General features: G+C 42.1%; 1 protein-coding gene across 1 annotated transcript in view; it reads right to left on the bottom strand.

Moving 5' to 3' along the window:
- Nucleotides 1-26,123, bottom strand: part of SLC2A9 (solute carrier family 2 member 9) — a 352,889-nt gene that overhangs the window by 84,235 nt on the left and 242,531 nt on the right. The window contains 1 exon segment of the mRNA XM_042782036.1: nt 8,188-8,298. Coding sequence (XP_042637970.1) covers nt 8,188-8,298 — 111 coding nt within the window.

Here is a 26,123-nt window from a genome sequence, read left to right as displayed (position 1 = left end):
GATGATGGGCTCAAGTATAGCAGGGATTGTGGGGCTGGCGCGGGATCGGGCAGTGTTTCGTTCTGCTGTGCATGGGGTCGCTATGAGTCAGAAACGACTCGATGGCACTTAACAACAACAACAACAACTATGAAAATCTAGTGGAAATAATAGGAAAGTGTTTCCCCATTGTCACTGAGAGCACAGCAGCCTGGGCCCCTGCTGCTCAGGTGAGGTGGTACCATGCACATCGATGTGCCTGGACATGGGGCTCTGTGATTCTGCTAAATGGAACCAGGGATGCTTGGTGGGTGTCTCTCTCTTTGTTTGGGGTAGAGGGTGAAAGATGGGTGTGGAACACTTGGTTTTGGGGGGTGGGTGGGAAGCAAGGACCCTTCAAAGATGTCTGGAGGTGCAAACTGAGAAACCAGCCCTGAAGGGTTCCCTCTCACTGGCCGAACCAACCCTTTCAGGTCTGGAAAGCAGTGCTAGGCATCACTGGGAGCAAGCCGAGTCTGTGCAGAGACTTCAGTCCCAGATCCTCCAAAATGACAGATCATACAAAGCATGCTAGAGAAAAGATGCACACCCATGACAGCCAGCTTTTTGTCCTGAAGATGATGGTAAAATTGCACATCCCAGGCCTCAGAGGGCTCACTGCCGGGAATGGATTTCTGGCTATATCCTTGACCAAACCCAGGATCAACACCACCTGATCAAAATATACTCTTCAGATTTGGGTGTGGGTGGGAGTGGGGACTTCAGGGACATGGGCTTCCATGACAGAATATCTCATGTTCAGGGATGCTATGACCCTGCCTCTGCCTCTCCCCTTCCTTGCCCCTCCCAACCCCAACTCTTGGGAGGATGAGTCAGAAGAGCCCCATGTTTATATATATGCTTTGGTAGCTGCTGGCAAATCAGCTCAACTACTGGCGACCCCAAAGGAACGAAACAGTGCCTGGTCCTGCACCATCCTCACAATTTTTTTTTTTTTAATACAATATATATATATTTAACTTTTTATTGTGATCTGGGTGAAGGTATAAAGAGCAAGTCAGTTTTCATTCAACAATTCACATACATTCTGTTTCATGCCATTGAGTGCAATCCCCACATTGCTGATAACATCATTCCTTCCACTTCCTCCCTATCTTTCCTGTTTCTATTCCTCCTTCTTTCAACTGATGCTATTTTTCAGCCCAAGTTATTACTATACATGTAAGAAGTAGAGAGCTGCCTTTTTCCTATGGAGGGATTAGAAGTGCATCTTTGAAGATGATGAAAGTGCTGAACATTAAACGCTACTAAGGGCAAATCTTCATTCCTCAGACAAGTGAGTACCTCTCAGCTTGGAGGGAGCCACTGGCAGCTTCTTGTGCCTCCCAAGGAGTCTGGGGGTGGCAGGGGACATCTGGTTCTGCCTTGGTTTCAAGTGGCCCATCCCTTCTGCTAAGTTCCTATAAGCTTTGTTAGATAAATTGGGAACCTAATCCAATATTTCAATGGGGGTGAGGGCTCTTTCTGTGGCCCAGAGGAGCCCACAGAATCATTATTTATCAATGAAAGAGTGGCTTGGGCTCTGATTTTGGTCAGATGACTCACTGGGGAAGTCAACTTCTTTTCAAGCCTCCACCACCCACAGTGTGTTGTACGGTGCTGGCTTGCATGTTGGTATGATGCTAGAAGCTAGACCACCAGTATTTCAAATACCAGCAGGGTCACCCATGGTGGAAAAGTTTCAGTGGAGCTTCCTTCCAGACCATGACAGACTAGGGAGAAAAGTTTGATGATCTATTTCCAAAAGTCAGCCAGCAAGACCCCTATGGGTGACAACAGAATATTGTCCAATATAGTGCTGGAAGATGAACTCCCTAAGTTGGAAGACACTCAGAACACACAGTGACCACAACAATGAGCTCAAACGTGCCAGTGATCATGAAGATGGTGCAGGACCAGGCAACATTTCTTTCTGTTGTACATGGGGTCACCATGAGTCAGAGCAGAGTCGATGACAGCTAACAACAACAGACCTCCTTACTTCTGCTTTCATGGTGGAAGTGAACACCACGAAGGATTTTGTAATTCACCCCTATGGCATTGTCCACTCCTCCAATTGCAAAATCTTACTGTGATGAGGAATGTGTAAGAATGGCTTACTGTGGATGCCATTTGCCCAAACTGGGAAAAGCACAGAGCCTGCTCTTCTCAACAGAACAGGCCTCGTATCCCACACAGCACCCCTACCCACATGGCCGTGGGTGCTCAGTCTGACTCAAATGACACTCCCTCGAAGTTCACTCATCAGAAAGCTATTGCTGTGCCAAGAAAAATCAATTTGGAAAACCAGCTGTTTCCGCAGATGCAATTACTTACAGCTTCCCAAGCTGATGAGTGATGCCTGGAGCCAAATTAATTGCAGATCAAATGAACAAAAATGTATTTTTTTCATTTCAATTTGATTAGGCCCTAAAGATATTTTAATAGGCTTTCAAAATCTCATAGAGATGGAAAAAAAAAAAAGGAAGTCATTTGTGATAGGCAATTACTTCAAGGGACTGATGAATTAGTGTGTACATTTTTGGATAAAAGGTAATAGAAACTGTAGGAAAGGCAAAAGATTTATTGGATATTGACTCTCTGTCAACACTTGGAGTTTTGTTTCCATGACAACTTTGTAAGGTGGTCCATTGGTTTCCTGTTGTTGATGTAACAAATTCCCACAAACTTGGTGACTTAAAAGAACACAAATTTATTATCGCACAGTTCTGCAACTCAGAAGTCCAAAATGTGTCTCCTGGGGATAAAATTCAGCTCTAGGCAAAGCTGCCTTCCTTCTGGAGGTTTCAAAAAAGAGTGCCTTCCCTTGCCTTTCCCAGCTTCTGGCCTGGTCTGTAGCCTCTTCCTCCATTTCAAGGCCGGCAATAGCATCACTACGACCTCTGATTCTGTCACCATGTCTCCTTCTTTGACTCTGACCCCACTGTCTCCCTGTTTCACTTAGAAGGACCCTTGTGATTATTTATGTTGAGCCCACCCAGGGTACCTGCCCATAACAAGGTCACCTCGACCTACTCACATTTACAAATTCCCCTCTGCAGTGTATAAAAGTTTATTTTATGTGTCAGTGTGGGTAGGCTATAGGACCTAGTTACTCAACCGAATACTAATCTAAGTGTTGTGAAGATATTTGTAGACGTGGTTAACATACCCTATCAGTCAACTTTGAGTAAAGGAGATTGTTGCTGTTAGGTGCCATTGAGTCAGTTCTGACACTATGAACAACAGAATGAAACACTGCCCGTTCCTGAGTCATTCTCACAATTGTTGCTATGTGTGAGTCCACTGTTGCAGCAACTGTGTCAACCCATCTCATAGAGGATCTTCCTTTTTGTCACTGACTGACCTTCTAATTTACCCAGCATGATGTCCTTCTCTAGGCACTGGTCCCTCCTGATAACATGTCCAAAGTATGAGAGACAAAGTCTCACCATACTCACTTGTGAGGAGCGTTGTGGCTGTACTTCTTGCAGGACAGATTTGTCCTTTCTTCTGGTGGTCCATGGTATATTCAGTGTTCTTCACCAACACCATTATTCAAAAGCATCAACTCTTCTTTGGTCTTATTCATTGTCCAGCTTCCACATGCATATGAGGTGATTGAAAATACCATGGCTTAGGTCAGGCTGACTTTAGTCCTCAAAGTGACATCTTTGCTTTTTAACACTTTCAAGAGGTCATTTGCAGCAGATTTGTCCAGTGCAATATGATGTCTGATTTCTTGACTGCTGCTTCCACAGGCAGCATTTTTTAGGAGCTCTGGTAGCATAATGCCTAAGGTACTTCACTGCTAACCAGAAGGCTGGTGGTTCAAACCTACCAGCCACTCCTCAGAAGGAAGGTTGGGCGATCTACTTCCGTAGTGATACTGCCTTGGAAACCCAGACAGGGGTCGCTATCGGTCAGGTTTGACTTGACGGCACATAACAACAACAGCTTCGATGGGTGTTAATTGTAGATCCAAGTAAAATGCAATCTTTGACAACCTCAATGTTTTGTTTGTTTATTGTGATGTTGCTTATTGGTCCAGTTGTGAGGATTTTTGTTTTCTTTATGTTGAGATGTAATCCATACTGAAGGTTGTAGTCTTTGATCTTCATCGGTAAGTCCTGTAAGTCTTCTTCACTTTCAGCAACAACGTTGTGTCATCTGCATGTGGCAGGTTGTTAATTAGTCTTCCTCCAATCCTCACGCTGCGTTTCTCTTCATATCATCCAGTTTCTCAGATTATTTTCTCAGCATACATCTTGAGTAAGTATAGTAAAAGGACACAACCTTGACACACAGCTTCCCTGGTTTTAAACCACTCATTGTCCCCTTGTTCTGTTCAAATGACTGCCTCTTGGTCTATGTACAGGTTCTGCATGAGATTACCCTCCATAACGTGTATGGGTCTCATCCAATAAGAGCAAATACTGAGTTTTCTTGAAGAAGAAAAAATTCAGGTCTTCAGCATCAAATTCTGCCCATGTTTCCAGCCTGCTGGCCTTTCCTACCCTTTTTGGACTTGGTAGTCCCCACAATTATGTAAGCCAATTCCTCAAAATAAATCCATATATTACCAGTTACCAGCTGTTGTTGACTTCACCCCAACTTATGGCAATTTTGTGTGTGTCAGAGTAAAGCTTTGCTCTATAAGGTTTGTAATGGCTGATTTCTTTCTTTTGGAGGTAGATATTACCAGATCTTTCTTCCAAGGCACCTCTGGGAAGACTTGAACCTCCAGCCTTTGAGTTAGGAACAGAGTGGATTAACTGTTTGCGCCACCCATGGACTCAAACTCCATAGATATATCTAGGAGAGATCTCTGTCCTATTAGCTGGGCTTCACTGGAGAACCTGACATGCCTTCTTTCTTCTCCTTTCTGGGATGTGTACTTCCATGGAATACTTGGTCAAATACCACCAGCTTGGAAAGAAGATCTGTCAGCCAGAGAATGCTGACTGGAAGGAAGGGCTTTTGGGATCCACAAGACTTAATGTGGAACCGCCATGCCACCGTGTCCACAGTTGGCTCCTCCTTCAAAGGGGGAGATGAGCAGGCTTCAGGACTGATGTATGCCCTCATGAGACCCACATAGAGCACTTCCGGGTCTTGGGGGGCAATGTGGGCCCTGTGGATGTCAGTTCTCCCCACTCCTCAGTGTCTCATAGTACTGGCGTGTTACTGGGTGAATCATTTCTTTGGGACTAAGTTCCCTCAGTTATGAAAAGATTCCAAGAATTCCTGCCAGCTGTGAAACCCTGCTCTCCATGAGGATGTTTGGGTCTGAATTTTATTTCAATAAAACTGATAGTGAGAAGAACCCCTGTAGTGAGTCACTGGAAACGGTCATTCATCTTAAAGAGAAGCAATAGATAAACAGCCCACCCTCACATTAAAAGTAGATTAGTACTATTTTGTCATTAAGACTCTACAATTAACCAAAGGCAACAGTTTGACAAACTTCTAATGCCTTAGCACACTCCTACATTTCTCAAGCTTGGTTTAAATGCTACTTCTTCCATAAAGCCGTTAGTGTCTTTCCCTTTTAGAGTTACTTTTCTCTTCCCGTATTTTCTCAAGACCATATTTTACAGACTCAAAGCATGGCGCCTTTCATTTACCTGGGTACCTCCCCATTGTTCAGAACCAACTATGCCGTGAGTGGTCCTGTATCATTTGTACCCACCAGGATAAGAGTAAGTTTTCAGTAAATAGCTGACCAAAAGAGCTTGTAGATCCTCAACCAATAGCCAAAACAATCATGAAGATGATGCAGGACTCAGCAGCCTTTCATTCCATTTCACCCCAGGTTACTCTAGGGCAACCAACAACAGGAACAACTTTCAATAGCAGTTACTCAGAGGGGATTATGGGGTGTTCACTTTTCTGTGTACATGTTATACTTCAAAAACTTTACTTAAGCCATACATTTTAAAATGGAAAATTATTCTGAGTTGAGTTATAAGAACAAAAGGAGGATTCAAGTATATATGGAATAGGATTACTACTGTATGAGAATAAAAGGTATATCAGTGCCCAGAATAAAGACCACAAGGGAATTTGCCAAACTCCCTTGGGTAGTATGATGATGATGGGTGGTTTCTTCTTCGTTTCTATCTTTCCAAGTTTTACTTATTTAATGAGGTTGTTTTGCTTTCTAAAAGTAACAAAGTACTAGATAAAAAAGGAAGCCAGATTCCTATACTTTTCCTACCATTGTTTTTGTCACAGACTGACTTGCTCTTCTGCTGTCAGATGTGAAAGTGAAAAGTAAAGATTGGGTGGAATTTATAACTCGAGACAAGAATTTTATGAACCCTCCAGCTTGTGAAACATTGAAATTGTTTCCCTCTAACAAAAACTGTGGAACGGAAGAGAAAGAAGACCAAGTGTCACTCGTCCTCATCCTCCTGGCATCTGTGTCTATAAAGCACCTTGTTAGAACACTCCACGCAGCGAGGTGCAGAACAAAGTGCTCTGTTGAAAACAATCAGAAATGCCCCTGGGAGCCTCTGCCTCTTTGCACCAGCATCGGTCCTGTCTGTTCACATCAGTGAGGAAGAGTGAAAGGAAACCAGCTACTCCCTAAAGTAGAAGAATGGTCCCCTAAAGACTGTAACTGTCTTCCCTTTGGATTTATTTGCAAGAGAACCTCACCCCTGACTGTCTACAGGTGAGACACAGACTACACACCCACCATAAAGAAGGAAACCGAAGCTCAGAGAGGTTGTGTGCTTTTCCAGTATCACATAGCCAAGACGTGCCAGAGCCACGGTTCAAATCTGGTTTGGACTCACTACAGAACTTGTGAATTTCCTACCAGATTCTAGAATCTCCCAATAGTTTTGTCCAAATGTTTATTTTGCATACTGGAAGTTATCGAGAAAGAGAGGTGAGCTCTATGTCTCCCCCTTTTCAAACACTTTTGCTTATCACTAAAGTCACTCTCTCCATTATAATTCCCGAATGACTGAATGTCCTTTCACTTTGCTTTGCAAACTCCTGTGCCTTTGTGGTGGTGAGCTGACAGCTCATGGTTTTGAATGGCCTCTGAAGTCTTCTTCAAAGCAAACAATAGTTTAGCTGAACAAGCAAACAATGTCTGCCTTGAGCATTGTGTTCTTTTAAGATTTCCTAAGTCTTGGCAGCAGGATTTGAGGATCACGTGAACTCTCCAAGCCAGCTCCAGGAATGCTATGGCCTCTTGTCTATTCTGTGAGTAGGTAAGCGTTCAAAGAGAGCAGTGTATTTAAAGGCAGTCAAATGGGAGCAGTAATGGTTCAGGGGCAGGATTCTCTCCTCGCATGATGGAGACCTGGGTACAATCCCCAGCCAATGGACGTCATGTGCAGCCACCACCAGTCAGTGGAGGCTTGTGTGTGGCTATGATGCTGAAGAGGTTTCAGTGGAGCTTCCAGATTAAGAAAGAGTAGGAAGAAAGGCCTGATGATCTACCTCTGAAAAGTAGGCAGTGACCTTCTCATTGCAATGGTCGGATCTATAACTTATGTGGATGGTGCAGGACCAGGCAGTGTTTCATTCCATTGTGCATGGGTTGCCATGAGTTGGGGGACAATTTGACGACAGCTAATAACAATAACCTGCTACTGTCTAGTCTACTCTGACCCCAAGTGTTACAGAGTAGAACTGAGCCCCATAGGATTTTCTTGGCTGTAACGTTTATAGAAGCAGTTTGCCAGACCTTTCTTCTGTTGCACCACTGGGTGAGTGCAAATTGTTTCAACAATAAAAATCCATTGCTGTCGAATTGATTCTAACTCATACAAAACTTATAGGACAGAACAGAACTGCCCCACAGGGTTTCCAAGGCTATTATCTTTATGAAAGCAGACCATCACATCTTTCTCCTGTGGACTGGCTAGTGGGTTTGAACTGATGGCCTTTTGGGTCCTATCTGAGCTCTTAAACCACCAAACCACCAGGGCTCCATTCAACAACAATAGGAAAGTAAAATATAGAACAGAATATTCTATAGATGTGTAGGATGTCAGTGACACACTGCAGGATGAGCTTTGAAGGTCCAGACAGTTTGGAGTGACTAACGGATCTTTGGAGGCATGCTTGCTCTTCTTTACCTGGGGTCCCTGAAGCACCATTTATCACCCTGTGAATGTTTCTAGAAATAACTGTCAGTTTACTTACAGAGAAGATGGCAGCCAAAGTCTCCACGCCACCTGTGCTCAAGGTGATATATGGAATCTTTTCTGGAGGAATCCCAGCCGTTCCAAAGATGCTATTGGTGTAGAACCAGATCTATAATGCAGGAAAGAAAGAAAGGCAGAGGTCAATGGGAGGCATCTATTTCCTAAATCAAACTGAAGTACAGATGCTCTCTGAGATTCGCTGCTAAATCCAGAGTCATGAGATGGGGCTATGTCAGTGTAGCCAAGTACTTGGTTTCCCTCCTTCATCACCAATAGATCAATCTCCTGTATTTCTAGGAGGAAAAATGTGCCTGTCAAAAGGCCATGTTTCCTAGCCTGCTTTACAGCTAGGTGTGACATTGAGATAAGGAACACAAATGGTGGTAGTGCTTCCAGGAAGTCTCTTTAGGAGCATTTCATGAATGAGATATGCTCTCCCTTTTGCCTTTCCTCTTTTGTGGTCAGGATGCTGGATGTGGTGGCTGGAGCTTCTGCAGCCCTCTTGTGTCAATAGGTGACTTAAGGGCAGCAGTGCAATTACCACCCTTGGAACTTTGTGAGAATGAGAAAAGGTGGCCTTTCCAGAAGATGAGAAGAAACAGCTGCAAACATCCATTAGTAATCAGAACATAGAATATAGGAAGTATGAATCTAGGAAACCTGGAAGTTGTAAAAACTAAATTGGAACATATAATGACTGATGTCCTAGGAATTAGTGAGCTGAAATAGACTGGTATCGGTCATTTTGAATCTGACAATAACATGGTCTGCTATGCCTGGAATGGAAAATTGAAGAAGAATTGCATTGCTATCATTGTCAAAAAGAACATTTCAAGATCTATACATATCTGTCAATATTAAGGTTGGGGACTGATGTAGATGTGCAAGGGGTTTAGGTGTGGCTCTATATTAAGGCAGGGACATGAAGTAGGCAGGCCTGGGGCTTGGAGGCTGCTTTTTGCTTGGGTGTGGCTATATTAATGCCCAGGTCCACGGTAGGCAGGTGCAGAGGGGTTAGGAGATGAACTTGTCTGTCTGTTTGTCGTCCTGTGGTGGCTTACGTATTGCCATGAGGCTGGAGGCTATGCCACTGTGTTGCAAAATGCCAGCAGGATTACCCATGATGGAGAGGATTCAGCAGAGTTTCTGGGCTTAGACAGACTCAGAAGAAGGAAAAGGCCACCCACTTCTCAAAAAATTGGCCAGTGAGAACCTTATGAATAGTAGTGAAACACTGTCTGACATATTACTGGGAAACCTGATGAAAACCCTGAAATATTGTCTGACATAGTGCCAGAAAATGAGCCCATCAGGTCAGAAGGCACTGAAAATTTGACTGAGAAAGAGCTGACTCCTCAGAGTAGAGATGACCTTAATGATATGGATAGAGTAAATCTTTCAGGACCTCCATTAGCTGGTGTGGCACAATTCAAAATGAGCAGAAACAGATGAAAAAAATCCATTAATAATTGGAACATGGAATGTATGAAGTATGAATCTAGGAAAATTGGAAGTTGTCAAAAATGAAATGGAACACATAAAGATTGATATCCTAGGCAGTAGTGAGCTGAAATGGACTGGTTTTGGCCATTTTGAATCAGACAACCATGTAGTCTACTATGCCGGGGATGACAAATTGAAGAGGAATGGTATGGCATTCATCATAACAAAGAATGTTTCAACATATGTCCTGAAGTATAATGCTGTCAGTGATAGGCTAATACCCATACACCCACAAGGAAGACCAGTTAATATTACTATTATCCAAATTTACGCACCAACTACCAAAGCCAAAGATGAGAATATCCCACAATTATCCATCATTCATCACCATTCTCCATACTTCACACTGGTCAAAACCTAGCCCACCACTGCCCTAGATCTAATTTGATTAGAAAAGCTATCCCTAAGATTTCTACCAACTTCTGCAGTCTAAAATTGATCAAACATGCAATCAAGATGTGTTGATTATCACTGGTGACTGGAATGCAAAAGTTGTAAACAAAGAAGAGTTAATGGTAGTTGGAAAATATGGCCTTGGTGATAAAAATAACACTGGAGATCACATGATAGAATTTTGCAAGACCAATGACTTATTCATTACAAACTTTTTCAACAACACAAATGGCAGCTATACATGTGGACTTCATAGGAATACATAGGAATCAGATTGACTACATCTGTGGCAAGAGACAATGGAAAAGTTCAATATCTTTGGCCAAAACAAGGCCAGGAGCTGATTGTGGAACAGACCATCTACTGTTCATATGCTTGTTCAAGTTGAAGGTGAAGACAATGAAAACAAGTCCATGAGAGTCAAAATATGACCTTGATTATATCCCTCCTGAATTTAGAGACTATCCAAAGAATAGATTTGATGCACTGAACACCAGTGACCAAAAACCAGAGGAATTGTGGGATGACATCAAGAACATCATCCATGAAGAAAGCAAAAGGTCATTAAAAAGACAAGGAAGGAAGAAAAGACCAAAATGGATGTCAGAAGAGACTCTGAGACTTGCCCTTGAGAGTAGATAAAGCAAATGGAAGAAATGACAAGATAAAAGAGCTGAACAGAAGGTGTCAAAGAGCAGGTCAAGAAGACAAAGCCAATTACTATGATGAAATGTGCAAAGACCCGGAGTTAGGAAACCAAAAAGGAAGAACACACTCGGCATTTCTCAAGCTGTAAGAACTGAGGAAAAAATTTTAGCCTTGAGTTACAATATTGAAAGATTCTATGGGCAAAATATTGAATGATGCAGGAAACATCAAAAGAAGATGGCAGGAATACACAGAGGCACTGTACCAAAAAGAACTGATTGATCTTCATGCATTTCAGGAGGTGGCATGTGATCATGAACCAGTGGTATTGAAGGAGGAAGTTGAAGCTGCACTGAAGGAATTGGCAAAGAACAAAGCTCCAGGAATTGATGGAATGCCCATTGAGATGTTTCAAAAAAAGGATACCCTGCTGAAGGTACTCGCTTGGTTATGCCAAGAGATTTGGAAGACAGCTACCTGGCCAGCTGACTGGAAGGATCCACATTTGTACCCATTCCAAAGAAAGGTGATCCCACAGAATGTGGAAATTATTGAACAATATCATTAATATCACATGCAAGTAAAATCTTACTGAAGATAATTCAAAAATGGTTGTAGCAGTATCTTGACAGAGAACTTCCAGAAATGCAAGCTGGATTCAGAAGAGGACGTGGAATGAGGGCTATCATGGCTGATGTTAGATGGATCTTAGTTGAAAGCAAAGAATACCAGAAAGAAGTTTACTTATGTTTTATTGACTATGCAAAATCATTAGATTGTGTGGATCATAACAAATTGTGGATAACACTGGAAAGAATGGGAATTACAGAACACGTGATTGTACTCATGAGGAACCTGTACATAGATCAGGAGGCTGTCATTTGAACAGAACAAGAGGACACTGCATGGTTCAAAATCAAGAAGGGAGTGCATCAAGGTGATATCCTTTCACCATGCTTATTCAGCTTGTATGCTGAGCAAATAATCTGACAAGCTGGATTATATGAAGAAGAACATGGCATCAGGATTGGAGGAAGAGTCATTAGCAACCTGAGATACACAGATGACACAACTTTGCTTGCTGAAAGTGAGGATGACTTGAAGCACTTACTGATGAAAATTAAAGGCTACAGTCTGCAGTATGGATTACACCTCAATATAAAGAAAGCAAAAATCCTCACAACTGGTCCAATAAATGGCTTCATGGTGGATGGCGAAAAGATTGAAGTTGTCAAGGATTTCATATTACTTGGCTGTACAATCAACACCAAAGGAAGCAGCAGTTGAGACATCAGAGGACATATTGCATTGGGCAAATCAGCTGCAAAGGACCTCTTTCAAGTGATGAAGAGGAAAGATGTCTCTTTGAAGACTAAGGTGCACCTAACCCAAGCCATGGTATTTTCAATCACCTCTTATGCATGTAAGAGCTGGACAATGAATAAGGAAGACCAAGAAGAGTTAATGTTTTTAAGGTGTGGTGCTGGAGAAAAATGCTAGAGTACCATGGACTGTTGAAAGGACTAACAGATCTGCCCTGGAAGGAGTGCAGCTGGAATGCTCCTTGGAAGTGAGAATGACCAGACTTCGTCTCCTCTACTTTGGTCGTCAGAAGGAACAATTCCCAGGAGAAGGATATCATTCTTGGTAAAGTGGAGGGTCAACAAAAAAGGGGAAGGCCCTCAACGAGATGGATTGACACAGTGGCTGCAACAATGGGCTCAGGTATAACAAGGATCGTGAGGCTGGCACAGGACTGGACAGTGTTTTGTTCTGCTGTGCATAGGGTTGCTATGAGTCAGAGGGGACTTAATGGCACCTAACAACAACAACACCACACCTGAATTTAGGGGCCATCTCAAGAATAGATTTGACACATTGAACACTAATGACCGAAGACCATATGAAATGTAGAATTACATCAAGGACATCATACAAGAAGAAAGAAAAAGGTCACTAAAAAGACAGAAAAGAAAGGAAAAAACCAAAATGGATGTCAGAAGAAACTCTGAAACTTGCTCTTGAATGTGGAGTAGGTAAAGCAAATGGAAGAAATGATGAAGTAAAAGAGCTGAACAGAAGATTTCAAAGGATAACTCAAGAAGACAAAGTAAGTATTATAATGAAATGTGCAAAGACCTGGAGTTAGAAAATCAAAAAGAAAGAACATGTTCAGCATTTCTCAAGCTGAAAGAACTGAAGGAAAAATTCAAACCTCAAGGTACAATATTAAAGGATTCTATGGGCAAAATACTGACTGACACAGGAGCATCAAAAGAAGGTGGGAGGAATATACAGTGTCACTCTACCTCAGAAAATTAGTTGACTTTCAACCATTTCAGGGGTAGCCATGATCAAGAAAGAATAGTATTGAAGGAAGAATTCAATCTGCAATGAAAGCACTGGCAAAAAAAAAAAGGAAACAGAAATGGATGGAGGACCTATTGAAATATTTCAACAAATGCAGTACTAGAAGTGCTCATTCACGCATGCCAAGAAATTTGGAAAACAGCTACCTGGCCAATTGACTGGAAGAGATCCATGTTTTTACCAATCCAAAGAATAGTGATCTAACAGGATGCAGATATTATCAAACCATATCATTAATATCATATGCAAGTAAAATTTTGCTGAAGGTAATTAAAAAATGGTTGCATTTTTAAGAAAGAACTGCCAGAAATTTAAACTGGGTTCAGAAGAGGATGTGGAACATGGGATATCATTGCTGTATGAGATGAATCTTGGCTGAAAGTAGAGAATATCAGAAAGATGTTACCTATGTTTTATTGACCATGGAAAGGCATTGGATCATGTGGACCATAACAAATTATGGACAACAAAGCAAAGAACAGGAATTCCAGACCATTTAATTCTGCTCATGCAGAACCTATACATAGACCAAAAGACAGTTCAAACAGAACAAGGGGATACTGTGTGTTTTAAAATCTAGAAAGGTGTGAAAAAGGGTTGAACTCTTTCACCATAGTTATTCAATCTATATGTTAAGTAAATAATCTGAAAAGCTGGACTATATGAAGAAGAATGTGGCATCAGGATTGGAGGAAGACTCATTAATAATCTGCAATGTGCAGATGAGAGAACCTGGTCTCTGAAAGTGAACATGTGAAGCATGTACTGATGAAGATCAAAGACCACAGTCTTCAGTATGGAGGACACCTCAACATAAAACAAAAGTAATAATAAAAGAAAAATTCTCACAACTGGATCACTAAGCAACATCACAATAAATGGAGAAAAGATTGCAGTTGCTAGGGATTTCATTTTACTTGGATCCACAATCAACACTCATGGAAGCAGCAGTCAGGAAATCAAATGACATGTTATATTGGACAAATCTGCTGCCCAAGACCTCTGGAAAGTGATAAAATCAGAGATGTTGCTTTGAGGACTAAGATGTGCCAGATTCAAGCCAGGGTATTTTCAGTGGCCTCATATGCATGCAAAAGCCAGACAAAGAATAAGGAAGACCAAGGGAGAGTTGATATTTTTGAATTGTGGTGTTGGCAAAGAATATTGAATATACTATGGATTGCCAGAAGAATGAACAAATCTTTCTTGGAAGAAGTACAGCCAGAATGCTCCTTAGAAATAAGGACTTTGTCCCAGATCCTTTGGACATGTCAGGAAGGACCAGTCTCTGGAGAAGGACATCAAACTTGGGAAAGTAGTGTGGTAGTGTGGTAGTTAAGGTTATATGTCAACTTGGCTGGGCCTGGTTTTGAGTGGCCGGGCAGCTGGTTGTAGTTATTCCTCATGATGAGATTGGTGGAATATAATGCAGCACCTGAGTAGCTGCCTTAGGGATGTGGTCTGCTTCCAGTGTATAAGAAGCAGCTTTGAGAAAGGTCTTTGCAGCTTTTTGGCATGATTGGACCCTGCATGTAGCCAGTCTTCATCCAGCAGCCTGCCATGTTGTCTGCTGATCTTGGGACTCTCTCTGGACTTAAACTAGTGGTCCGTCATGTGGTTTGATCATCTTGGGCCTGTGCCATTTATTTGTCAACTTGGGTTTGCCAGCCTCAGTAACCAGCAACTGCCTGAGTGAAGAGATGCCTCCAGCTCCAGTGGGCTGGGAGCAAGAGGCAGAGCTGAAACCCAAGGGTGAGGGGCTTTCACCCAGCCCTAGAGCTGGCACTTTGAACTCAGACTTCTCGCCTCCTAAAGTGCAAGAGAATAAATCCATTTGTTCAAGTCAACCACCTGTGGTATATTCCTATCAGAGTGGTACTGAGATAACTGAAACATAGAGGATCAATGAAAAAAAGGAAAATCCTTAATGATATGGATTGACACAGTGGCTGAAACAATGGGCTCAAACATAGTTCTGTTTTACATAGGGTAACTATGCACTGAAACCAACTCAACAGCAACTAACCACCACAACAACATATCTCTGTATGGTTTCAGTGGAGCTTTCAGACTAAGGTGGACAAAGAAGAAAGGCCTGGTGACCTACTCCCAAAATCAGCCCACAAAAACCATACAGATTACAATAGTCTGATTTGCAACAGACTATGGAAATGGTGCAGGAGTGGGGAGGGTTTCATTCCATTGTGTATGGGGTCACCATGAGTTGGGGACCAACTCCATGGCAGCTAAACAACAGCATCGTCTCCTCTCTCTTTCTTTAACACACACACATATATATGTGTATATATATCTATATCATTGCTTTTGTGTTTGCATGAGAGAAACAGAAAGAAGAGAGCAAACAGATGTGGTCTACACAAACAAATGGTGACACACAGAATCTAGTTGAGGTATAGGAGACATAGAAGACCTCACTCATTTATTAAACACAGTGCCCAGGAGGGCTGTCCACACTTTACTTACTCTTGGCAGGGGCCGCCATTTGTTTCCTTGCCTGTTTCCATTTGTATAGCAGAAAATAGGATGTTTCCATCCTAGGGAGGAGATGTGACTTGTAGGTAGGTACTTTGGAAGTAAAGAACTGCTTGTGCTCAAGTGAGTTCCCAGGCTTCCTGTGTACCTACACCATAAGGACTTGCATGCCTGTTTGCTTTTCATGCAGGGGGAGATCTGCCTTGTTGGGGAGGCCAAGGATGTTTCCCTCTGTGACAATGTCAGTGCCTTAAATCTGGGGGTACAGAATTAATTGCTACATCTAAAGTCACCCTTTCCAAGATTATGACCCTTAGACACTCTTTAAGCCTAGAATTGAACTTACATTGTGAAAATGTCCATTCTACCCAAAGCAATCTATACATTCAATGCATTCCCAATCCAGTTCCCATCAACTTTCTTTAAGGATATGGAAAAACCAATCACTAACTATATGGAAAAGAAAGAGACCTTGGATAAGCAAAGCATTATTGAAGAAGAAGAACAAAGTAGGAGTTCTCAATCTCCCAGATCTTAAAACCTACAATACAGCCACAGTAGTCAAAATTGCCTGGTATTAGTATAACAACAGGCACATAGACCAATGAAATATAATTGAGAACCCTGAAATAGATCCAATGACCTATGGTCAGCTGATCTTTGACAAAGGGCTGAAATCCATTAAATGGATAAAAAATTATCTGTTTAACAAATGGTGCTGGCAAAACTGGATATTCATTTGCAGAAAAATGAAAACAAGATCTGTACACAAAAACTAACTCCAGATCGATCAACAACTTAAATGTGAAACCTAAAACTATGAAGCTCCTCAAGGAAAAACTAGGGGCAAATTTAGGGGCCTTAATATATGGCATAAATAGACTATCAAGCATAACCCAAAATGCACAAACAGCAGAAGATCAACTAGATGAATGGAACCTTCTGAAAATTAAATTCTTATGTACTTCCAAAGAGTTCTCCAAAAGAGTCAAAAGAGAACCTACAGACTGGGGAAAAAATATTTGGCAATGACATATCTGACAAGGGACTTATCTTTAGAATTTATAGAAAACTCCAACACCTCAGTAACAAAAAGACAAATAATCCAATTTTAAAATGGGTAGAAGACATGATTAGACACTTCACCAAGGAGGATATTCAAGTGGCCAACAAACATGAAAAAATGCTCATGATCATTAGCTATTAGAGAGATGCAAATCAAAACAACAATGAAATACCGTCTTGCTCCAGCACTAGCAGCAAAGTTCAATAAGACAAAAAATAACAAATGCTGGCTAGGATGTGGAGAGATTGGGACCCTCATACACTGCTGGTGGGACTGTAAAATGGTACAACCATTGTGGAAAGCAGTATGGTGATTCCTTCAAAAGTTGGAATTAGAAATACCATTTGACCCAGCCATTCCATTACTAGGTATATATCATAAAGAAGTGAGAGCCAGGACAAGGACAGATATATGTACACTCATGTTCATTGCAGCACTATTTACAATAGCCAAAAGATGGAAACAACTTAGGTGCCCATCAATAGAAGATAACCAAAATATGGTACATACACACAATGGAATACCACACAACCCTAAAGAATAACGTAGAATCAGCAAAACTGCACATTACATGGATGAACTTGGAGGACATTTTGCTGTGTGAAATAAATCAATCACAGAAGGACAAATATTAGTTTATTATTGTTAAAAGTCAAGGAAAGGATTATATATGGAAGGAAATTTTCTTTATTGGTTACCAGGAGTGGGAGGGGAAGGGTGGGAACACTGTTAGATAGGTAGAGATAAGTACTGATTTGGGTGAAGAGAAGGGCAATATACCAAATGTGAGTAATCAACACAGTGGCATTGAGGAAGAGGAAGATATAGAGAGGTGCATGGTGCATGGGAGGTACAGATAGCCAAGATGAACTCTTTTGCACATACAGTACGGTGTTGTCAGTGAAGGCAAACATTGATGTATAGGCAGATAGGTGGGTGGACAGGCTGAGCTATTAGGTATGTCCATTCAGGGGATAGTGAACCCAAGACCATGTATAAGGTTGACAGACAATGGTTCTACAAGTATATTTTTATGTTCTATAAGAATTCCCATGTATATAGTAGAGCTGAAAAGGGGCAAGAGCAAGGTTGTAGCCACTCCTTGGCCACAGCCAGTAATCCAGAGGGAGTGAGTAGTTGGATCTGTGGGCTGGGGACCATGATTGCAGGGGGACATCAGGCTCAAGTGGTATAGCAAACCACACGAAAACATTGTTCCACAACCTACTTTGGAGAGTAGCAATTGTGATCTTAAAAGCTTGCAAATGGCCATCTAGATGTAACGATGGGTCTCTCCTCATCCAGAGCAAGGAAGAATGAAGAAAACCAAAGACACATGGAAACAATTAGTCCTCATGACTGGAACACCATGCGATCCTCAGCCTATATGACTATGAGAGCAGAAAAACTAGATAATGCCCGGCTATCACTGTCAACCACTTGAGGGAGGATCTCTGTAGGAGATCCTGGATAGAGTAGGAGAGCAATGTGGAACAAAATTCAAAATCATTAAAAAAAAAAAGAAAGAAAAGGACCAGGCTTGCTGGTCTGATAGAGCCTGATGGAACCACTGAGACCATGGCCCCTAGTTGCCCTTCAGGTCTGGGATTGAACCCACACCTGTGGCTTTTAGCCAAACCAAAAACGGGCATATGAGCTGAACATTTACAATAGGTAGATACACTCCTTGGAGAGATCAATCATGGGAGAATAGAAGGGCTGTGTATGTACAGGGAGACAGCTTGAGGGGCAGGAGTGCACAGGAGGGAAGGACCCAGGGAAGAGGTAACTATGGGGAGAAAATGGGAGGGGAGCTGTTGCATTGTGGGAAATTATAGTCAATGTCATGAGACAAAGTGTATGTGAGCTGCTCTATAGAAAGTGAATTTGCTCTGTAAACTTTCACCTAAATCACAATAAAAAGTAAAAAATGACAACAATGAGAACAATAATATTTGGCTGCTAAGCCACCTCCATGACACATAAGAACAACAACAACAACACACCTCTAGGTTCTATTGGTAGTTATAAACTGTGTCTATATTGATCACTTGATGGCTGCACTATGGTGGTTGTTTACTTTTAAATATCACCCCCTGATAATGCCTACTATATAAAACGTTGTAAAATGCTTGGTACAGTGTCTACTGTGTAAGGGCACTCAATAAACTGTATTAAAGTAAAAAGTGGAATCACCTAATCCAGCTTCACTTGGAATAGAACTGATCTCCGTCCACCTGATTTCTGCATCTCTCTCTTCAGCAATTCTGAGATTCAAAGGGTGGAGAGGGGCTTGTTTACTGTACCTTCCAAGTCCATCAGTACATGGCCAAATGTCATCTTCCCTGCACCCCTGTGAAGGAAATATCACTGTCCCCACTTAACAGTTGAAGAACATGAAGTTCAGCCAAGGAAGAGGCCACACAGCTCTGATTGGCAGAGCTGAGATTCAAGTCCAGGTCCTCCCAGCCTTCTTCTATGCTGCCTTTGGTGAGAAGCCATCTGGTACCCTTTTGAGAGGTGTAGGTCCTGGAAGCAGGAACGTCTGCCACAGAGGCCCCAGTTGCATGGTTATATCAAGAGGAATAGCAATGGCCTTGTGCAAATGAAGCAACACCTTCTCCACAGAGGCTTCGTGCTGCTTAACAAAGCCTGAGGGTCCAAATTCATCACCCAAAGCCCTCAGCAAATGTCATCCCTCATCATCGTGTCCTAGCAATGGAGGTGAAGGAATCAGATTTGATTTCTGCTTCTCTCAGGGGGACCAGCTGAGGCCCTCACTGCAGCTGCGAGCCTCAGACGTAACTGCCCTTCCCTAGGGCTAGCTGGGCTTGTGAATCAGCACTCGGACATGATGGAATTTCAGAAGAGGACAACTGACAACTTAAAATCCCAATGATGAACTGAAACAACACAACTGCCAGGCATTGGGCAAGGTGTTCTATGGGTAAGGCAGCTGTGCTTACTCCCTTTCACAAGTAAGGACACTGGGGACTGGGAGGGAGGCCATTTGCCCAACACTCACAGCTGGCCAGGAGGGTCGGCAGATTGGGGGCCCAGCATCTGCCTTCCATGCTGGACCCTGCCAGGTTGTGCTGAATGTGGGGAGGCTCCATCCCACACAGATCAGAACCATGATGACAAGGGCATGGCCTAGGGGACTTCTGTCTATCTCCTGTCTGCCTCCCTGACCTGGGCTGCCCTAGGTCCAGAGATTGAGTGGGGTTATTATGGACTACAGTGTGTCCTCCAAAATATGTGTTGAATCCCTGGTCCCTGTACCTGTGGAGTATTAACTAGTCTTCCTTGTAGGCATATGGATATTATCTTATCATTGACAGCATTGTACTTCAGGATAGATCTTGACACATTCTTTGTGATGATGAATGCCACATCATTCCTCTTCAACTTATCATTCCTGGAATAGTAGGTCATATGATTGTCTAATTCAAAATGGCCAAAATCAGTCCATTTCAGCTCAGTAATGCCTAGGATAGTGATCTTTATGTGTTCCATTTCCAGTTAATAATATTTTTATTAATAATATTATTAATGATACTATTACTATTCAAATATATGCACCAACCACCAAAGCCAAAGAGGAGGAAATTGAAGATTTTTACCAACTTCTGCAGTCTGAAAAATTGACTGAATATGCAATCAAGAGGTGTTAATTATCACTGGTGATTGGAATGCAACAGTTGGAAACAAAGAAGAATCACTAGTAGTTGGAAAATAAGGCCTTGGTGATTGAAATAATGCAGGAGATTGCATAACAGAATTTTACAAGACCAATGACTTATTCATTGCAAATACCTATTCTGAACAACATAAATGGTGGCTACACATGTGGACTTTGCCTGACAGGGTACACAGGAATCAGATTGACTAAACCTGTGGCAAGAGGTGATGGAGAAGCTCAATATCTTCTGCCAAAACCAGGCCAGAAGCTGATTGTGGAACAGACCGTCAACTGCTCATAGGCAAGTTCAACTTAAAGACAATTAAAACAAGTTAATGAGAGCCAAAATATGACCTTGATTATATCTCTCCTGAATTTGGAGACCATCTAAAGAATAGATTTGATGCATTGAATACCAATGTTTGAAAATCAGAGGAATTGAGGGATGACATCAAGAACATCATCCATGAAGAGAGCAAAAGGTCATTAAAAAGATGGGAAAGGAAGAAAAGACCAAAATGGATGTCAGAAGAGATTCTGAAACTTGCCCTTGAATGGAAAGTAGCTAAAGCAACTGGAAGAAGTGACAAGATAAAAGAGCTGAACAGAAAATTTCAAAGAGCAGCTCAAGAAGACAAAGTCAATTATTATAATGAAATGTGCAAAGACCTGGAGTTAGAAAATCAAAAGGGAAGAACACACTTGGCATTTCTCAAGGTGAAAGAAATGAGGAAATTTAAGCCTCAAGTTGCAATATTCAAAGATTCTATGGGTAAAATAATGAATGATGCAGGCAACATCAAAAGAAGATGGAAGGAACACGCAGTCACTGTACCAAAAAGAATTGGTTAATGTTCATCCATTTTAGGAGGCTGCATATAATAAAAAAACCAATGGTATTGAAGGAAGAAGTTGAAGCTGCACTGAAGGAATTGGTGAAAATCAATGCTCCAAGAATTGATGGAATACCCATTGAGATGTTTCAACAAATGGATGCCATGTTGGAGGCACTCACTTGACTATGCCAAGAGAATTGGAAGACAGCTACTGGCCAACTGACTGGAAGAGATCCATATTAGTACCCATTCCAAAGAAAGGTGATCCCATAGAATGTGGAAATTATCAAACAATATCGTTAATATCGCATGCAAGTCAAATCTTACTGAACATAATTCAAAAATATTTACAGCAGTATATTGACAGCAAATTTCCAGAAATGCCAGCTGGATTAAGAAGAAGACATGGAATGAGGGACATCATTATTGATGTCAGATGGATCTTGGCTGAAATCAAAGAATACCAGAAAGATGTTTACTTGTGTTTTATTGAGTGTGCAAAAGTATTCGATTGTGTGGATCATAACAAATTATGGATAACATTGAGAAGAATGTGAATTCCTGAACACTTGATTATAGTCACGAGGAACCTGAACATAGACCCTGGAGCCTTGTTTTTCCCCAATTCCTTTAGTGCAGCTTTGACTTCTTCCTTCAATACCATTGGTTGTTGTTCATATGCCACTTCCTGAAATGGATGAACATTGATCAGTTTTTTTTTTTTGGTACAGTGACTGTGTATTCTTTCTATCTTCTTTTGATGCTTCCTGCATCAGTCCATATTTTGTCCACAGAATATTGCAACTTGAGGCTTGAATTTTTTCTTCAGTTCTTTCAGCTTGAGAAATGGTGAGTGTGTTTTTCCCTTTTGGTTTTCTAGCTCCAGGTATTTGCATATTTAAAGGAATTTAGAAATGACTAATGGTTATGAAAGTCAACTTTCTCTTGTTATTCTCAAGGTTGTGAAAGCCATTATCTTCAGTTTAGCAAAAATGTACAAAAATGCACTGAGCACTATATAATGTTTGTGTGATACAGTGGTCCTCAGCCTAGTGTGAGTTTACCCTTATGGGACATTGGACCATGTCTGGAGACATTTTTGGTTATCACAACTAGGGGAGGGCCTGTGGGGGAAAGTGCTATGGGCATCTACTGGGTAGAGGCCAAATGCCAGAAAATCCAAACTTGTTGCTGTCAACAATTCCTACTCTTGATGATGTCATGTAGTGAAAGATGCTGCTCTATGTCTTGCTAAACAGGACTGCCCCCACCACAAATAATATTTTAACATGTGATTAGTGCAGAGGCTGAGAAACCCTGGGGTAGTCAAAGGTACCTGGGATTTAGGGATGGGTCAGTGAATCCTGAATAGTGGAGCTGATGAGTTTGACATCAAGGACACCACCTCCTGTGACCTTAGCCAAGATATTCATCCCCTATGAACTACAGTTTCTTCATCTAGACAATAGGGATGGTACCATCCACCCTCGCTGATAATAGTGGGCCTTGTTACTGCTGTTAGTTGTGATGGAGTCAATTCTGACTCATGGCGACCCAAGGTGTGCAGAGGAGAACTGCTCCACAGGGTTTCCCAGGCTGTGACCTTTCAGAAGCAGACTGCCAGGCCTATCTTCTGAGGCACTTCTGGGTGGATTTGAGCCACCAAGCTTTGGTTAGCAGTCAAGCAGTGCTAGTTGGAGCTATCTAGGGATCTAACAGCCGGGGTGAGATGGGGTGGAATGTGGTGGGGCAGGGTGGGGGTTGGGGCAGATCTAATAGAAGCTGAGTAGTTACCATCTGTAAGCCCCTCTGCATTTGTAGTCCCCACAGCAGCCATGCTGACAGACTGTTATCACCTCCATGTTTTATTATAGGAAATGGAGGCCCAGGAACATTAGTAGGATCAGCTTCGTCTCTGCAAGAAGGAAAGAATTCAGAAGCAAGGAAAGGCAATCCCAGGCGTACAAGTCCCCGTTGGCCATTGAGTCAATTCCAACTCGTGACAGACCCATGTGTCATAGAGTAGAACTGGCTATAGCCTTAACAACCCTGTGGATGCTCCATGTGGAAATTCAAGCCAGAGTCAGAAGGGGACATGGAATGAGGGATATCATTGCTGATGTCAATGGATCTTGGCTCAAAGCAAGGACTACCAGAGAGATGGTTACCTGCATTTTACGGATAATGCAAAGGCATTCAACTGTGTGGGTCATAACAAATGACAGACAACATTGCAGAGAAGGAGAACACCAGAAGACTAATCGTGCTCATGAGAAAACTGTACATAGACCAGGAGGCTATTATTTGAACAGAACAAGGGAGTAGACATTGCATAGCTTAAAATCAGGAAAGGTGGGTGTCAGGGTTGTATCCTTTCACCGTACTTATATATCTGCATGCTGTGCAAATAATCTGAGAAGCTGGACTATATGAAGAATGTGGCATCAGGATTGGAGGAAGACTCATTAACAACTTATGATATGGCAGATGACACAACCTTGCTTGCTGAAAGTGAAGAGGACTTGAAGCACTTACTGATGAAGATTAAAGACTACACCCTTCAGTATCGTTTACACCTCAACATAAAGAAAACAAAAATCCTCACAACTGGACCAATAAGCAACATCATGACAAATGGACTGAAGAATGAAGTTGTCAAGGATTTCATTCTACTTAGATTCACAATCAAAGGTCATCGAAGCAGCAGTCAAGAAATCAAACAATATATTACATCAAGTAAATCTGCTGCAAAAGACCTTTATAAAGTGTTAAAGAGCAAAGATGTCACTTTGAGGACTAAAACGTTCCTGACCCGAGCCATGGTATTTTCAATCACCTCATAAGCATGCAAAAGCTGGACAATGAATAAGGAAGACTGAAGAAGAATTGATGCCTTTGAATCATGGTGACGGCAAAGAATATTGAATATACTATGGATTGCCAGGAGAATCAACAAAACTGTCCTGGAAGGGGTGCATCCAGAATGTGCCTCAGAAGCGAGAAAGGCCGGACTGTCTCACCTGCTTTGGACACGTTATCAGGAGGGACCAGTCCCTGCAGAAGATCACAATACTTGGTAAAATAGAGGGCCAGCACAAAAGAGGAAGACCCTTAACGAGATGGACTGACACAGTGGCTACAACCGTGGGCTCAAACATAGCAATGATTGTGAGGATGGCGCAGGACCAGGCAATATTTCATTCTGTTGTAGGTGGTGTCATTGTAAGTCAAAATTGACTCAATGGTACCTAACGACAACAGCAATAACAATCTTAATGTAAGCAGATCAACAGGCCTTTCTTCCATGGTGCCTCTGGGTGGGTTTGAATCACCAAACTTTAGGTTAATAGTTGAGTGCCAATCATTTGCACCATCCATGTCCCTTTAAATATATGAGAGTCACATCATAATCCTGGACTGGTTGAGTTGGAATATGATAAAGAATGAGAGATGATTGTACTATGTAAAACTATCCCAAACGATGAACCATATCCCTGAATATAACTTTGATAAAATTAAGGGAATAAAGCAAATTTTAGTTGTTTCTTCTCATCATTTTAGACCACTCCCTTTCTTAGTCTTGGGAATGTGGATTTAATGGCAGAGAGGCAGCAGGCTCTGCATTGTCACTAACCAGACGTGTGCCCCTTTGCATGTAAAACAGAAGACATAAAACCTATCCCAGTGGCTGCCTACAGGTAATCTGGGCACAAAGCTTGAGTGGCGCAAGCGGGGATGATCTGAGGGAGCCTTGGGGACACCCCTGCTTGATTTTGAAGTGTCCAGACTTTGGGGTCTGACCTTTGTTAGCTGCTGTCAAATTGACCCTGACTCCCCGACCCCACGCACAACAGAATGAAACACTGCTCGGTCCTGCGCTATCCCCATCACTGGTTATGGATCAGCCCCTTGTGTCCATAGTGTTTTCATCGGCTGACCCTGGAAGTAGATTGCCAGACCTTTCCTCTTTGTACCATCACTAGCTGTAAGACCTTGGGAAAGTTTGCCAGCATCTCTGTTCTGCAATGAGGGCTGCCAAGGGGACAGCTCCAGGCTTGTGCTAAGTGCCAAGAAAGCTTGAGCTTTATTATAAACTCAGCAGAGCAAGTGGGGGCTGGATGAGGGACGGTGATACGCCAGATTCTCACTGAGGTTCATGGTCACCCTCAGACCAGAAGCCAGCTCTTCTGACTCTTGGCCCAGAGTTACTTGCTCAATGTCAAGTAAAGCATACTAAGCTGGAAATATCATTATTGATTTAACATGAAAATGAAGAACAGACACTACAGTGAGGTCAGAGTTCTCCACAGGTGAGACCTCCATGTGGCTGGCTTTGTGAGGGAAAAGGTGTTTTTTTTTCCATCTGATATTATGCAGCAGGGCTCACATATGCAGCCTCGCAGAATTTATAAAGTTATTCAGGGTATGCAAATCAGAAAATTATACTGCAGAGGAGAGAATTCCATTTAGAAATGTCATGGTTCTCAATCTAAATGCCTGATTAAATACAGAATCCATATGCCATGTTTAAGATATATGAGCTTGAAGAGACAGATACACCCTCCCCCCATGTTTTCTTAGAACGAGGAGGGCAGCTTTGAGATTATCTAGTCAAGTCTAGGTGTTGTCAAGAGGTGATGTCCAAGGTCATCTTGAAAGTTGAGGCAGAGCTCTTGACCCAGGATTCTCCCCGTTTGGCTGAAGAGACTGAGGAAGAAGGTAAAGTCGAGTAAGAAGCAAGATGATCCCACTTCAAGACTTCCAGTAAGATGGAGGAATAGGCAGACAAGCAACACAGACCCTCTTCTACAAGGAAAAGAAAAACCAATTGACAGAGATACAGAAGATAATCCTGGAGCCCTGAGCTTTGAAAGGAAGTATGCAGAAGTGGATTAGGCACCAAGTAGTGGAAAAACCTGAAAAAAACAATGAGTACAGAGATG

Source organism: Orycteropus afer, unplaced genomic scaffold, assembly GCF_000298275.1.
Source record: "Orycteropus afer afer isolate SDZICR_OR568_19922 unplaced genomic scaffold, OryAfe1.0 scaffold00224, whole genome shotgun sequence".
Lineage (NCBI taxonomy): Eukaryota > Metazoa > Chordata > Mammalia > Tubulidentata > Orycteropodidae > Orycteropus > Orycteropus afer.
Note: the sequence above shows the minus strand (reverse complement) of the source record. Positions and strands in the feature narration are given on the sequence as shown.